This window comes from Erpetoichthys calabaricus, chromosome 10, assembly GCF_900747795.2.
Source record: "Erpetoichthys calabaricus chromosome 10, fErpCal1.3, whole genome shotgun sequence".
Classification (NCBI taxonomy): domain Eukaryota; kingdom Metazoa; phylum Chordata; class Cladistia; order Polypteriformes; family Polypteridae; genus Erpetoichthys; species Erpetoichthys calabaricus.
The window spans coordinates 145465788-145483459 of NC_041403.2; the positions used below are offsets into that span (position 1 = coordinate 145465788).

Sequence of the window (17672 nt, forward strand, 5' to 3'; positions counted from 1 at the left end):
ATAAGTCCCTTTGGTCTTGTCTGTCTAGATTAGGGATGTCGAGCTCCGGTCCTGGAGGGCCGCAATGGCTACAGGTTTTCATTCTAACTACCTTCTTAATTAATGACCTGTTTTTGCTGCTAATTAACTTCTTTTGTTTTAGTTTTAATTGACACGACTTACACCCCTTAGTTCTTTCTTTTTTTCTTAATTAGCAGCCAAACAATAATGAGACACAAAATAAGCCGCCACGTGGCCAGCTAACCACATTATCTATAAACATAAAGAAAGGTGAGGTCTCAGTAAGGCTGATCTCTCAGGTCAGCAAAACATTTTGATGACGTTCTTAGAAAAAGCAGAAAATCAACCGTTTTGGAAATGTCTGCTGTAGCAGAATGAGAGCAGCAGCAAGCTGTGGAATTAAGTAACGGTTTTAATTAACAGCAAGAATTGGCTTCCCATTAAGGAACTGTTTGGAGTGAAATTGGTTGGAGTTGGAAGCCCCAGTTTAGCTGGTCATCTATTGGCTCGCTTCACATCTCATTTCTGTTTGGCTGCCATTTAATGAAGAAAAGAATCAATTGAGAGGACTGAATCCTTAAAAACAGGGCTATTAAAATGAAGGGAAAAATAAGTTAATTAAATGGTAAATTGTTAGAATGAAAACCTGCAGCCACTGCGGCCCTCCAGGCCCGGAGTTCGACACCTGTGATCTAGAGGGTGTTGTTTCAGAACTTATGGTTCATACAAATGCAACTTTACACACCTCGACGATACTGCCATGTTCTTTTTAGAGAGAAGGGCCATGTCTCTGGCTACCATTGCCAAGCCATGCCTTTCCAGTTATTTTCTGATGGCATAGTCAATTAAATAATTCTTTGATAATAATTCTTTGCATTTATATAGCACTTTTCTCACTACTCAAAGCGCTCAGCAATTGCAGGTCCCTATTGGCATTTACGGGATTCGAACCGGCAACCTTCCGATTGTCAGTCCAGATCCCTAGTATGTAATATTTGAAATTTTGTGGGTGCCTAAATGCAGGTACTGAGTTCTGTGCACTTTCTCTGAGAAGTATCTGATATTTAGATGACGTTTCTGGGGCACCCACTAATGGAAACTTTGTTAACTGTCTTTAATGTGCTTCATTTGTAAATAATCTCTTTTTCTCTCCCTCAAGGACTGAGTCTGGTGCCACAGAGGTCATAACTCAGTAAACTTTGATGACCAAAGTCAGTCACTTTAGTGTCCCAGTGGATTGAAGCTGACACCTAAGATACTATTATTGACTTTTGGCTTGGAATCCTGGAAGAAAAGCCTCAGTAATTCTCTATCCTGTTTTTTTTTCTTTATTTGTAGTGTTTTGGAAAACAAAGTCTTGGAAATTGAGGCAAAACATCGAACAGAAGTGGAAAGTATCAAATTAGAGAAGGCGAGACTCCAGCAGATTGTGTCCCGCCAAACAAACACCATTGAGAGCTTGGAGAAACAGCTGCATTCAGCCAGTAACAACAACAGCGCCCTGCAGAAACAACAGCTACAGCTCATGGACTCGGTTCGGACACTAGTAGATCTGGTCACAGAAGGGAGAGGTAAGCCGACGGTGTGAGATGCTTGTCAAATCATGTACTTGGCACACAGAGATGCATGGTATTGCCAGAAGTGTCATCAGGTACTCTCTTGTAGCTGATGTGCCAAAGACAACATCTGGCATTGTCATAAAGGCCTGCTCATTTGATGCAGCTGGTTAAACTTACATCTGGGAATGTTAGCCACCAAGGCTGAAGATGGTGGTAGTGTGAGTACCTGTCAGACTAAAAGAAGCTAATGAATCTCTCGTTAAAATACTCTTCCCAAATATTTCATGCAGATCCTGTCAGGTGTTACTTGTATGGCTTCATAGTAGGGAGATTTGTGGATCAAGCACTCCTTAATCCGCTCCCCTGTCCAGGAAAAAGAACTTTAAAGAATCCATCAAGAAGCACCAAACTAATGAGAACATTTCTGAACATTTTGTACTCCTCTGATGTCTAATCTCTAATATGTTACAAAAATAAATTATATGGAAAAGATTATTTCAGACAAGATCACGTCCATTAACATGTAAAATGAATTTACGCTGAATCAGAAGAATGAAAACACTCAGTGGAGTTCTCAAACAGCTTTAAAAGCAGACCTCAGAAACTATAGAAAATAATAATTTTATGAGGGTCATGGACCCCATGTTTAATAAGGACTGAGTATGTGTCCCACACACGTTTGAAATAATAATAATAATACTAATAATAATACATTTATTTATATAGCATCTTTCCCATATTCTAAGCCCTTCACAATTATTCAAAGGATTACAACAGGAATGGGTGGCACGGTGGCACAGTTTGGAGACCCAGGTTCGCTTCCCGGGTCCTCCCTGCGTGGAGTTTGCATGTTCTCCCTGTGTCTGTGTGGGTTTCCTCCCACAGTCCAAAGACATGCAGGTTAGGTGCATTGGTGATCCTAAATTGTCCATAGTGTGTGCTTAGTGTGTGGGTATGTGTGTGTGCCCTGTGGTGGGCTGGCGCCCTGCCTGGGGTTTGTTCCTGCCTTACACCCTGTGCTGGCTGGGATTGGCTCCAGCAGATCACTGTGACCCTGTGTTAGGATATAGCAGGTTGGACACTGACTGACTGACAACAGGAATAAAAGAAAAGATGACATTAAAACCTAACTAATATAAAACAATAAACATCAAATAATAGATAAGATTAAGAAACAAACAGAGAAAAAAAGAAGAAAGCTGTCAGAAAAACGACCAAAAGACATCGAGAAGGTTTGGGGCTCAGCCACCCATTTAATCGATTATGGCTGCAAAAGCTATCAAAGAACAGAGACATGTTCATTCAATCGAGTCCAAAACAGAACTGACTTCCAGGTAGCAAGATGGCAGCTTTAAAGGCGAGTAGCGGAAGTGATGTCATCCCGACCGGAACCAGAAGTGACGTCAGTGGCTGCCCCAGAGCCGGGTGGGATTTCCCTAGAATGGTCTGCAAAAGATCGAGAGGGAAAATTAGTGCACGACGCCCCATGGTCTGGCATGGAACTACCTGTATTTAAGCCCTTTAGCTGTCTCCTAAACACACGTGTGTGACAAAGCCATTATCAAATAACACACTTTGTGCACACTCACATGTAAGACTATAAATGTAGATGTTACAATGACCCATGATGATAAGGAACAATGAACAGAATAGGGGTCCTCAATCACAGTCCTGGAGGGCCGCAGTGGCTACAGGTTTTCATTCCAGCCAGTTTCCTAATAAGAACTCAGTCCTTGTTGATAATGAAACTTGGGATTTAACAGTATGATTTGTTAGCACTGCGGTGGGCTGGTGATTCTAAATTGTCCCTAGTGTGTGCTTGGTGTGTGTGTGTGTGCCCTGCGGTGGGCTGGTGCCCTGCCTGGGTTTGTTCCTGCCTTGCACCCTGAGTTGGCTGGGATTGGCTCCAGCAGACCCCCGTGACCCTGTGTTAGGATATAGCGGGTTGGATAATGGATGGATGGATGGATGGATTTGTTGGGCGGCATGGTGACACAGTGGGTAGTGCTGCTGTGCCGCAGTTAGGAGACCCGGGTTCGCTTCCCGGGTCCTCCCTGTGTGGAGTTTGCATGTTCTCCCCGTGTCTGTGTGGGTTTCCTCCGGGTGCTCCGGTTTCCTCTCAGAGTCCAAAGACATGCAGGTTAGGTGCATTGGTGATCCTAAATTGTGCTTGGTGTGTGTGCCCTGTGGTGGGCTGGCGCCCTGCCCAGGGTTTGTTTCCTGCCTTGCGCCCTGTGTTGGCTGGGATTGGCTCTAGCAGACCCCCGTGACCCTGTAATTAGAATATAGCGGGTTGGATAATGGATGGATGGACTTGTTAGCACTTTCATTCATCAAAGAAAAATGTTAGTTAAATTGTAGATCAGAGGTCCTCAATTACAGTCCTGGAGGCCCGCAATGGCTGTAGGTTTTCACTTCAAACAATTTCTTAATTAAAACCCATTTATTTACTGCTAAAGTATTTGGGCTTAATTTAAGTTATCTTGCCTGTTACAATTCTGAACCTTTAATTGCCTATTTTAGTTTAAGTTTTCATTGCTGCCATTATTTCATAATGAAATTCACATAACCAATAAACCAGAAGCTCTCCAGTTAATGTGCTTCCTTTTAAATCTCCGTATCTATCTATCTATCTATCTATCTATCTATCTATCTATCTATCTATCTATCTATCTATCTATCTATCTATCTATCTATCTATCTATCTATCTATCTATCTATCTATCTATCTATCTATCTATCTATCTATCTATCTATGCACCATGAAGAATCAGTGTTAAAAAATGTTTAGCAATAAACGAGAGGTGAATCAGAAGGAGTGTTAAGTTTAAATCTGTTCTGGTCCACAAAACACATGAATAGAGAAGGAAACTCTACAGTGCAATTACAATTTAATTTGGATGAATGAAAGTACTAACAAGCCAGATAGTTAAATCCCAAGTTTCATTGTCAGCAAGGACTAATTCTAATTAGCAAATTAGTTGTAAGGAAAACCTGCAGCCACTGCAGCCCTCCAGGACTGTGACTGAGGATCCCTGGAATAGAATAAACACGGATATGTTTTACAGCCACACGCTGGAAGGACGTAGGTCGCTCGCTGGCTATTGCTTTGACGTTCAGTTCACATGTAACAATTTGAGCCAGATCGCCAATTTGAAGTGAGCTGCACCCCACTGTAAAGTCAAATCTCAGCTGCAGTCGCCTTATTTAGAGAGACAATCTCCTCAAATTCTTTTATTGTTTCTTTGTTTTTGTGTGACATATGAAGATTGCAATCTGCAATGAATCAGATACAGTATGAGTGAGAAAACATCATCAGCAGAATTTACATTTAAAAGACATCCTCCATTCATATTTTTTTTTACACTGACCAAGATTATAAAGATTCACAGTGTGATACGCATCTCCTTTACTGTTCGACAACTGTTGTATTAACTAACAAGGAAATCACAGTGTTCCCAAGTGAGAGATTTGTGTGGCTAAGGTTTTGGTTGATTTAGCTGTATACTTTGCTAGACAAGGAAGTCTATACTGTAAAAATAAAAGCAACAGAAATTTAAAGGGGCGGCAGTGGATGGCAATGAAAGATTGTGTGCGAAAAAGCAAAGTAAAAGTAACAGACAAACACAGAATATTAGTTGATGAAGAGCGAATGGAACTTTCCTAATATCATGGCATGCTGAGACTTAAGAAAGCTATTGAGTACTCTATTTATATTTGAAATGCCTGCACACTATAACCTGTGGGGGCTGGTAAGGGGGGGGGGTCGCCGAGCCCCAATCCTCAGACACAATCACACCCAACCCACTCGTGAGTCCAAATACAGCCCCTGTCATTATGCTCAGTACCTTAAAGAGCAGGCAAGCACATCCAAGATACCACAGTCATAGCTACAATGCCTTCTCTTTCCTTCCACTACTCTGATGAGCTTCTTTCCTCTACCTCCCGACACTGACTCCTCGAGGCTGACAAGATTCACCTTCATTTATCTCAGACCCGGGAGCACCTGAAGGAAGCAGTTCCAGGTCTTACGTAGATTATCTACTGCTCACTGATAAAATGAAGGCAAATCTCTGCACATGCAACTTTGTATCACCTTGAAGTCCCTGTTTCAAGCAATCTGATTTCGTATGCCTACAGTTAGGTCCATAAATATTTGGACAGAGGCAACTTTTTCTAATTTTGGTTCTGTACATCACCACAATGAATTTTAAATGAAACAACCCAGATGCAGTTGAAGTGCAGACTTTCAGCTTTAATTCAGTGGGGTGAACAAAACGATTGCATAAAAATGTGAGGGAACTAAAGCATTTTTTTAACACAATCCCTTCATTTCAGGGGCTCAAAAGTAATTGGACAATTGACTCTTTGGCTATTTCATGGGCAGGTGTGGACAAGTCTGTCGTTATGTCATTATCAATTAAGCACATAAAAGGCCTGGAGTTGATTTGAGGTGTGGTGCTTGCATGTGGAAGATTTTGCTGTGAACAGACAACATGCGGTCAAAGGAGCTCTCCATGCAGGTGAAAGAAGCCATCCTTAAGCTGCGAAAGCAGAAGAAACCCATCCGAGAAATTGCTACAATATTACGAGTGGCAAAATTTACAGTTTGGTACATCCTGAGAAAGAAAGCAAGCACTGGTGAAATCAGCAACACAAAAAGACCTGGACGTCCACGGAAGACAACAGTGGTGGATGATTGCAGAATCATTTCCATGGTGAAGAGAAACCCCTTCACAACAGCCAACCAAGTGAACAACACTCTCCAGGGGGTAGATATCCAAGTCTACCATAAAGAGAAGACTGCATGAAAGTAAATACAGAGGGTGCACTGCAAGGTGCAAGCCACTCATAAGCCTCAAGAATAGAAAGGCTAGATTGGACTTTGCTAAAGAACTTGATACAGATGGACAATGACCCAAAACATACAGCCAAAGCAACCCAGGAGTTTATTAAAGCAAAGAAGTGGAAAATTCTTGAATGGCCAAGTCAGTCACCTGATCTTAACCCAATTGAGCATGCATTTCACTTGTTGAAGACTAAAAAAGCCAGCACAGTTCTGGAAAAGCATTCTTTGGACAGATGAAACCAAGATCAACGTCTACCAGAATGATGGCAAGAAAAAAGTATGGAGAAGGCGTGGAACAGCTCACTATCCAAAGCATAGCACATCATCTATAAAACACGGTGGAGGCAGTGTGATGGTTTGGGTGTGCATGGCTGCCAGTGGCACTGGGACACTAGTGTTTATTGATGATGTGACACAGGACAGAAGCAGCCGAATGAATTTTGAGGTGTTCAGAGACATACTGTCTGCTCAAATCCAGCTAAATGCAGTCAAATTGATTGGGCGGCGTTTCATGATACAGATGGACAATGACCCAAAACATACAGACAAAGCAACCCAGGAGTTTATTAAAGCAAAGAAGTGGAAAATTCTTGAATGGCCAAGTCAGTCACCTGATCTTAACCCAATTGAGCAGGCATTTCACTTGTTGAAGACTAAACTTCAGACAGAAAGGCCCACAAACAGACATGAACTGAAAGTCGCTGCAGTAAAGGCCTGGCAGAGCATTAAAAAGGAGGAAACCCAGCATCTGGTGATGTCCATGAGTTCAAGACTTCAGGCTGTCATTGCCAGCAAACGGTTTTCAACCAAGTATGAGAAATGAACATTTTAAATGTTTTAGTTGCCTCACATTTTTATGTATTCATTTTGTTCATCCCACTGAATTAAAGCTGAAAGTCTGCTCTTCAACTGCATCTGAGTTGTTTCATTTAAAATTCATTGTGGTAATGTACAGAACCAAAGTTAGACAAAAGTTATCTCTGTCCAAATATTTATGGACCTAACTGTACATAGCAGTGTGTATAAAACGGTACAGGCTTTTTTATGTTATGTTTTACAAACCAAAATGTTTTTGTTGACTAGACATTGCTAGATCTTTTCTATGAAAAGACTGCTCACCTCTTTGAACCTGCGCTGTATTGGTTTGTGCTGTGTTAAGCTAAGCTTCTCCTTTGTTCACATCCTCCAAATCACTGAAATGCTTTCCCTTACTTCTTCATTTTATGGATTCACCAGCCTGCCTTATTTTCTCATTTCTGATCAGGATACATATTGTGGCAGGCGGCCGGTGTCCATGCCCAGCTGGGACACCCCTCTATACTATATCCAGGGCGAGCAGCCCTAGACGGTGCAATACCTCCCCCTGAACGCTAGATGGCCGGCCCCCCTGGGTTGGAGCGGTGCCTCGGTTTCCCACAGGGCTCTATTGGATTGGAGTTGGGTGCAGCCCTGTTGGGTTCTGCAGGCACCACCAGGGGGGGCTGTGTTCGGGACTCCTGAGCATATCCATCACAGAAGTGCAGCCGGAACTCGGTGATCAAGCACCTGGAGCACTTCCGGGTGAACTACAAAAGGAGCCAGCGACCACCACTCAGTGGCCAGAGTCAGGTGGAGGAGGACAAGGTTGATTGGAAGGCGTGATGGTGCCAAGGAGGCAGGATAGTGCGGTGTATTAGTGGTGTGCTTGTGCTTGGGATTGTGTAATGCCTGTGGGTCACGGGAAAGACGTGCACCGACAGGGGAAGAAAATAAAAAGTATTTGTTTTATTTTACACAAATGCCCCCTGTGTCCAATCCGTGTCGGGTCAGGTGCTATATAGCGTCATCTTACAATATATATATATATATATATATATATATATATATATATATATATATATATATATATATATATATATATATATATATATATATATATATACACACAGTATATATATATATATATATATATATATATATATATATAGTGGCACGCGGCTGGGGGCTGAGGGCCAGACCACGAGGAGGTGTCTACCCTGGTTGTGTTGGGGACCACGGGTACAAGGTTGTGAAGCTCAACCCTGTATGGGCCTTTGGTCACCGCCAGGGGGCACCCCAATACCTGGAGAACCCTGGACCTCGGCACTTCCGCCACACCAGGAAGTGCTGGGGGGAAGACGAGTGGGAACACCCGGAGTGCTTCCGGGTACGCAGCCGGCACTTCCGTCACACTGGGGAGTGTCGGTGGGAGATTGCCAGGAAGCACCTGGAGCACGATCCAGGTGCAAATAAAAGGGGCTGCCACCCATCATTCAGGGCTGGAGTTGGGTGAGGAGAAAAGACAAAGCTTGAAGGAGAGGAGTGGAGGCGGCCTGAAGAAGTAAAGGCATTCGAGGAGTGGCCTGGACTTTGGGGTATTTGGGGGGGGTTTGAGGTACATTTGTGTAAACAAAATGTATAATAAATGTGTTGTGGGTGACATTAACGTGTCCACCTGTCTGTGTCCGGGCCGGCTACCACAATATATACACTAGGTGGCTTACCCCCTGCTTCTTCACTTGCCAACCCCCCTGGCCTGCGCTATATATCTATCTGCTCTCTATATATAAAATCCTAAGCTTAAAATTGATTTTATGTCACGTTTTTTGTCAAGCTTTAAATCAGGCTTATTTTACAACCTACATAAATATGTTTGGTATCATTCTTTTCAGAATTTATCAAACTTTAATTTGATGTCATTAGATTTTCAGATTCTTATTCCGTTTTTAAATTATAAACTAAAATATCAAGAACTCACGTCCCGCAAGACGAGACTTTGTGCCAAGAGATTTAACCAAGCCTGGGGCCGGAAATAAAAGACAAAGAGTAGATGACAAAGACAGCTGCTGTACAGGCTTTTAAATGTTTGAAGTGTCGTGCGAGATGCAGCTCACACGGCACGGCAGCAGCAGCAAGCCAGCAGCTGATCGAGCAAAGAGGAGGTAAAAGAAAAACTGTATTTGTTTCCTACTGCATCACCGTTTAAGAGGGGGTTTTGGAGGAGCGACCGCCTCTCCTTGGGGTGCGTTCAGCCCCTCTCTTCACAACGTGAGCAGCAGAGACGCGAAGTGGCTGGCGTGTAGCGCAGCCAAGGGGGGTTGGCGAGCGAAGTGAGCCCCCTAGTATATACTAGTAATGTGTAAGCCCCATAGTATATATATATATATATATGCTCAAAAAAAAAGAACACTTTGAAAACACATCAGATCTCAATGGGGAAAAAAATCCTGCTGGATATCTCTACTGATATGGACTTGGTAATGTGTTAGGAACGAAAGGACGCCACATCGTTTGATGGAAATTAAACTTATCGACATACAGAGGGCTGAATTCAAAGACACCCCGAAAATCAAAGTGAGAAAATGATGCGACAGGGTACTCCATTTTGCCAAAATTTCAATTCCAAATCGTACTCACTAGTTTGTATGGCCCCCACGTACTTGTATTCATCCCTGACAATGTTTGGGGGTCATGCTCCTAGTGAGATGACGGATGGATCTCCTCCCAGATCTGGACCAGGGCATCACTGAGCTCGAGGACAGTCTGAGGTGTCACCTGGCGGCATGGGATGGTCCGAAACATAATGTCCCAGAGGTGTTCTATTGGATTTAGGTCAGGCGAGTGAGTGCAGGGGCCAGTCAATTATCACAGGTGTCTGGTCACACTTATAGGTAATCTAACTTAGACACCATTAAAATATCCGACTACGCCACCCAGGTTTATTAAGAGACTGGGAACTCTTGAAATTTACTGATAATAGCACACAGGTTTCTTTAAATTGGGCGGTGAGTAAACACACAATGAAAGACACAACAGTAATTTTAGAAAAAAAACAACAGTAAGTTCTATTACACAAGACAATATAAGGTACAGTGATCCCTCGCTATATCACGCTTCGCCTTTCGCGGCTTCACTCTATCGCGGATTTTATATGTAAGCATATTTAAATATATATCGCAGATTTTTTGCTGGTTCGCAGGTTTCTGCAGACAATGGGTCTTTTAATTTCTGGTACATGCTTCCTCAGTTGGTTTGCCCAGTTGATTTCATACAAGGGACGCTATTGGCAGATGGCTGAGAAGAAACCCAACTTACTTTTCTCTCTCTCTCTCTTGCGCTGACTTTCTCTGATCCTGACGTAGGGGGATTGAGCAGGGGGGCTGTTCGCACACCTAGACGATACGGACGCTCGTCTAAAAATGCTGAAGGATTATCTTCACGTTGCTACCTTCTGTGCAGCTGCTTCCTGAAGCGACATGTTGCACGGTACTTTGCATACTTAAAAGCTCGAAGGGCACGTATTGATTTTTGCTTGTTTGTTTTTCTCTGTCTCTCTTCTCTCTCCCTGCTCCTGACGGAGGGGGTGTGAGCTGCTGCCTTCAACAGCTTTGTGCCACAGTGCTTCGCATACTTAAAAGCCAAACAGCCCTATTGATTTGTTTGCTTTCCTCTCTATCTTTCTGACAGTCTGTGCTCCTGATGCGCACTCCTTTGAAGAGGAAGATATGTTTGCATTCTTTTAATTGTGAGACAGAACTGTCATCTCTGTCTTGTCATGGAGCACAGTTTAAACTTTTGAAAAAGAGACAAATGTTTGTTTGCAGTGTTTGAATAACGTTCCTGTCTCTCTACAACCTCCTGTGTTTCTGCGCAAATCTGTGACCCAAGCATGACAATATAAAAATAACCATATAAACATATGGTTTCTACTTCGCGGATTTTCTTATTTCGCGGGTGGCTCTGGAACGCAACCCCCGCAATGGTGGAGGGATTACTGTACATTAAAAAGATAAACGAACATAACAAAAACTAAACATATCAGGAATCAATTTCCTTTTTTTAAAAAAGAAAAATACACAGTCCACCCTCTAAAAGTCCGTTTAAAAACAAGAATTGGAGGATACAACCTTTAGTGGTGCAGAGTCCAGTTTGTGCACTGTGTTACCCCAACACAATTGTTCAACTGTCCATGGATGCACTCTGTTCCCCGGACACTCGTTCCCCTACAGAAGTTGTGTCAAATTGTTGAATCCCTGTCAGCGTCTCTTCGTTGTTCCTTTTTTCTTACACTCTGGGCTCCTTGTGTTGCTGGGACCTAGGCATGCCTCATTTCTCGTCTGTCAGATTTCCTTGGTCCTCTCATGCGGCTTCCCTCTTTCGCTGGACCCACAACTAGCGTCCCCTTGTGGAGCTGTCTCTTCCTCCCTGGAAGTAAATGTTGCTGTCCTTGTGCCTCACGTCGTGCCAGCCAGGTACACTCATCTGCCTGCAAGCCCCTGTGCTCTGTCCGAGTGCCTTGGCAGCGTTTTCTGTGGACTCTCCCCCTTTGCCTTCTGCTACCAGGAGTTTTTATCTACTTCAGTCCCTGCCATTATCAGTTCTGGACAATCAGATTAAACAATGGTACATCTGCATTTCCTGGGTTTAACAATTAATGAAAACACAAGTTAAAAAAAGGAATTGTTACCAATCATGAATAAGTACAGATATGCTGATTAGAAACCAATATTTCCAAGTCAGGTAAATACAGACCTCCTCCAAGGCCAGACTTCAAAGTGACAACTCCTTTGCAAGACAGCAAATACTTACATCCTGCAGACAGCCTTTTAACTTCTCACCCCCCAGTCCCAACAATGGGTGCCTAATGGAACCACCCAGTGCACAAAAAAAATGCCCCCCCTCTGACACAATGGTATCAATTCCTCTCACCACATGAGGCTGGGCATTGCCGTGCACCAGGAGGACCCCAGGACCCACTGCACCAGCATAGGGTCTGACAATGGGTGCAAGGATTTCATCCCGATACCTAATGGCAGTCAAGGTGCTGTTGTCTAGCCTGTAGAGGTCTGTGCGTCCCTCCATGGATATGCCTCCCCAGACCATCACTGACCTACCACCAAACCTGTCATGCTGAACAATGTGGTGGAGAGGTAGGTTGGAATGGAAGAAATTGATTCTGTGGACAGGTGTGCTTTATACACATAACAATTTGAGATCAGGAGTATCTGTAATTGGTTGATTGATTGTAATCTGTGAGAGCCAGAATTCTGGCTGGGTTGTAAGGTATCAAATACACTCAATGACATGCAAATCAATTTAGAACTTTTATGTAATGTGTTTTTTCTGGATTTTTGGTTGATTTTCTGTCTCTCTCCATTAAAATGAAACTACCATAAAAATTACAGACTGTTCATTTCTTGCTAAGTGAGCAAACTTAGAACTTCAGCAGGGGATCAAATACTTATTTCCCCCACTATATATATATATATATATATATAATCCGACTAGTTCTTTCAAATTCAATCCTCTGCAGCGGGGCTTCATAGTCCTCCTACTCAACTTAGTGATTGGCCTTTTGGCACAATATGTACATTCCAAAGAACCTAGTAAAGTCATTACTGTAAATCTTTGGGAAAAATATGGTAATATAAAAAACACTACATTTTGGAAAAGACCACCTGTTTATATGAAAGTAATTTATGTGTGAGCTCTTGCTGTATGTGCTGAGTGACCGCAGTCATTTGCACCTCAGCTTTGCCAACAGCAACTTCATCTAAAATGTTCAATACTCCCATAAGGCATGAGAATTTTTACTTTATTTTTTTTTTTTTCTAAAGTAAGCTAATGTTCCTAGATTAGGGTAAACTGACATGGGCAAAATAACAATGCAGGAGGTGGGCAAGCCATATTGTACATTAAGAAAATAAATACAAAACTAAATATATAAAGTATGTGATAGTTTTCTGTTCAGAAGGCATAGTTTATTTAAATTATTTTTGGCATAAACTTGTGAAATGATTTTACTAAAAATGTCATCTGCGTAAAATAACACACTCAAGAGGAATGAGATTTTAGATTTCCAAGGGAAAACCCATTTAAGAATGGGAAAACAAATATGGTGCACTAGGATGCCACCAGCATTGCCTTTTGTGCAGGCTTTATAATGAGCATTGCAAGGATTCCTGGACAGTAGGGATGACATTGTGATCCAGAGCAGTCTTTAAAGCAGCTTGAGGTTCTCCTTCTCCTGAACTGGCAACTCCAGGGCGGTAAAGGTGACGGACCGATGAATGAATCCTCTGGGTTCTCCTAAAACCCTTCCTGAGTCTCCACTAACTGAGTCACAGTGGGCTTGTGTAAAAAGTTATCGTTGTGCATGTGGGGTGAAACTTGCATCAAGACAGGAGATGAAGGGTGTTAATCAGAAAGAATGGTAAAGAAATCAAATTGGGGTCAAATATGCTGAGAAGACTTTCAATTCTAATATAAATAAGTAAAAATTGTGAAAGTGTCTTTTTTGATATGCAAAACCGTAGATGCAAATAGTAGTGTGCTGCCATCTTTAAAATAATATGACATTAGTGCTGTGTTTCATCATGAAATGTTAGTAATGTGACATAAAAACTGATGTAGTTGCCAACAAAATATTAAATAGAAATGGTGGCACCAATGCCAAAACAGTTAAACAAAATTTATTTCGTAGAAACAATGAGATTAAAAACAGAGAAAGACACAATGCAGAGGCAGCCATTATATGGGTTGCTGGCCTTTAAACAGAACGGGTTTTGGGGACGGGGAAGGTCATGACTCAGCTGTAGCATCATGGGCACAACATAAAGACCACAGAGTACACAATTTAAAGGACAACACATCATAGTTTAGTCATAACAAAATAATACTAAACAAATAAACATCAGTCACAACATGCATAGTAATACATAAAAAAGAAAAAAACAAAAGGAAAAGATATCCAAGCTAGGGATGGCCATAACAAATATTAGCTTTGGACCATAAATAATATCTGTTTAGTTTGGTTCATGTCAAACCTATTTTTCTTATTTTTCTTATTTTTTTTTTCATTTTCAATTCTGACATCATCACATCACCATTTTGAGCTTCATTCTTTGTTAGAATCATGTTGTTTGTAGCAATGACACTACCTGTCAATGACACACTTTGATGGTGCTATGATATCCTCAACAAAAAAATTGTCAAAAAGAGGGTGCAGGCCTTAAAATATCACAAAAAGCAAGACTTCACTAATCTACCTAAGATAAAGGCTTTACCCAAGCAGCACAGGCCCAAAAGCTCAAGCTTAAATAGTTCAAAAACATTTTAGGTGTTCAAAATACACAAAAATGCCCTTCAAGGGAGAGGATAACACTAAACTCTAGCTAGAGAAGACAAAGGCACATAAAGAATCTTTACAAATAAAGAATTTACTTATAATAAACAAAAGGAGAACAAAATGTCAAATACAGGTTAAAAAGCCAAAATAAAGCAAAAGAGTGTGTCTAAAAGACAACTCAAAGTCAACAAATCCCAAATATGATATCCAAAGGCAATATTCAATAAACAGAAGCAAAAATCAGCAACCTAGAAATCCAAAACACGTATATATGACTTGATCTGAACTGCTCGACACCCAATGAATCTCTAAGGGACCTAAATTGTCAGCCACAATAGAAAGGCTCCTGGTGGTCTCTCATCAGTAAACTAATGGTGACCCCACCTCTTGAGGTTCCACCAAGAGAACACAAGGAGAATAACCACAAAACATAAACACACCATACATAAAGATTAAATAGTATTTAAACAAAACAATATTAACAAAAAAATACATGAAAATTATAATTAAAAAATAACAGCAAACACAAGAAAAAACAAACATAAACATCATTCATGGAACAAGCCTGACAGAAACATAATGGATTGAATTGTTGCATGTGATGTTTCCTCATGAATGCTATTTAAAATGGCAGCATGGTTGGCTTAGCCTTCAACGTTTTAGACAAAGCCTCTTAAAAATGAACTCACTAGAGCATCGTTTAGTGAAAGAAACTTTAGTTAGCCAGGAATTTTGCTTTGACTTTCTGAACTTGAATTCTTGACTTATGCATTAAAGTTGATGATTGATTTTTCGTATTTAATTTTGTGGTTTTCACTCTGCTTGCCCAACAACAATTATTTTGATTCTCTTTGTGGCATTTCCTGGTCCATTTCCTTTGTTTTTCTGTCCTTTGGGATGGGTAATTTCATATTACTCTACAAAAGTGGCTTTATACTCTTCTCAGTGTACTCGGTCATGTATAGTGCCCGAGGATTGTTGTGAGTGAAGTGAGCAGAAGATGTGAAAAGGAAGCCAAAATACGTGGTAACATGAAGTAGCTAAAGGTCAAAACCAGGAAAACAATCAGAACTGAGTGACCAATGACAAAAGGAAGAAAAACAAGCAAATGTCAACGACAGAAATAAGTCATAACCAAAATATTAATCCTACGACTATTGTGTAATTAAATAAGAAACTGACTACTGTTAAGAATACTCTCACACGGTATCCATCATGGAATAAAGTGATGCATCACGACTTGTGGTGTCAGAAGTGTGATAAATGTGAACATTTGACCAAACTGCAGAAGCCAAATGTAAAACTGATTTTGAAAATAAAAAGCATACATAACAAAGAATAATTAGCAAAAATATATGCATGCTAACTATAACACTCACATTGCAGCACCTTAGAGGAACAATCCATGTAGTGGCTACTTCCTTGAATAAATAGTATAATATCGGGCATAAATGATCATGAAAAAAATAACAATATAACATGAACTGTAGAGAACACAAGGAGAGGCACTGATGTAGTCCGGGTACTTCTGTTTCCCCAGGTGTTATGAAAAAAGAAGACAAAATATTCAGAGATTGTTCAGAGATCTATAAGTCTGGAATTGTTATCAGTGGGGTGTATTTTATACGCATCAAGAATATAACCGAGCCTGTTAAGGTACAGTAAAGACCACCCTTCGTTCTACCTCAGAAGTAATTGTAGTTGTTATTCCTGAAACTTTAAGCTCTGGTCTGGGACCTTCTCTTTGCAGGTTTTTTGTGACATGGAGACTGGTGGAGGTGGATGGACTGTCTTTCAGAGGCGAGAAAATGGAAGTGTGGAGTTTCAGAAGACCTGGAGAGAGTACAAAATGGTACATACTGCAGTTCTTAATGGAGAGTTTCTTGAACTAGGTGGAATAAATGTTTAATAATTAATTAGAAATAAAAATGACTGATTTTCCACTCTCACTGAATTTAATTCAGAAAACTGGTGTTTAATTCTACTTTCTTTGTGTTGGCCCCAATGTAGAGTTGGTTTAATTTCCACTCCCTCACAAACTTACACTGTAGTTGGAGATGTCTGCCTTTTTAAGAGCAGGCCACCCATACCAGAGTCCTAGGAACACAGAAACAAGTTGAGATGGATGTCGGCCTGCACTTTTACTGACAGCTTATTTGAATAACAGTACCAAGTGAGTGGTCTCTGTGCACTTCAGGTAACTAAAAAACAATTAGACATACGCATTATACAGCACTCACTAGCACAACAGGGCAACCAAGTAGATATACTATATATACTAGTTTATATATATACATCCATCCATTTTCCAACCCGCTGAATCCGAACACAGGGTCACGGGGGTCTGCTGGAGCCAATCCCAGCCAACGCAGGGCACAAGGCAGGAACCAATCCCGGGCAGGGTGCCAACCCACCGCAGGACACACACAAACACACACCAAGCACACACTAGGGCCAATTTAGAATCGCCAATCCACCTAACCTGCATGTCTTTGGACTGTGGGAGGAAACCCATGCAGACACGGGGAGAATATGAAAACTCCACACAGGGAGGACCCGGGAAGCGAACCCAGGTCCCCCAACTGCGAGGCAGCAGCGCTACCCACTGCGCCACTGTGCCGCCCTTATATATATACATATGTTCAAAATGTTTCCGCACTTGTATAATTTCATTGGAAGCGGTGAAAGAGGAGTAGTAATTGGTCGTGTCTGAGAATGTCATGTGACTGGGAAAATTGCTTCACAAAAGGAAGGTGACTATTTAGAAAAGTGATGTAATTTGCTTTTGAAATTCTTAATAAATAGAGTTAAAAAAAGTGAAGAAACTTTTTGAATATCTCTCATGTATATATCCTCTTTAATAAAATCCCTGTGTGTGTCCAGTTGTCTGTGTGTGTGTGTCTTCTGGTGAAGTGCGCATGCGCGGCATGGTGCAATGTGCGATATTACTGTCAGAGAAAGTTACAGGTGTTTTATGGAAGTACAAACCAGTATTACTGCGAGAGGAAATTAAAGGTACACAATACAGTGACTCATATTACAGCCACATACAAGCCAGTATTGCTGTCAGAGGAGATGAAAGGCATATTACCAACGCGCACGCCTGTATTACCACCAG

General features: G+C 41.4%; 1 protein-coding gene across 1 annotated transcript in view; it reads left to right on the forward strand.

Moving 5' to 3' along the window:
• Positions 1-17672, forward strand: part of angpt4 (angiopoietin 4) — a 210477-nt gene that overhangs the window by 150715 nt on the left and 42090 nt on the right. Inside the window, exons 4-6 of the mRNA XM_028812028.2 lie at positions 1339-1571; positions 16095-16210; positions 16305-16406. Coding sequence (XP_028667861.1) covers positions 1339-1571; positions 16095-16210; positions 16305-16406 — 451 coding nt within the window. The remainder of the gene's footprint in view (positions 1-1338; positions 1572-16094; positions 16211-16304; positions 16407-17672) is intronic.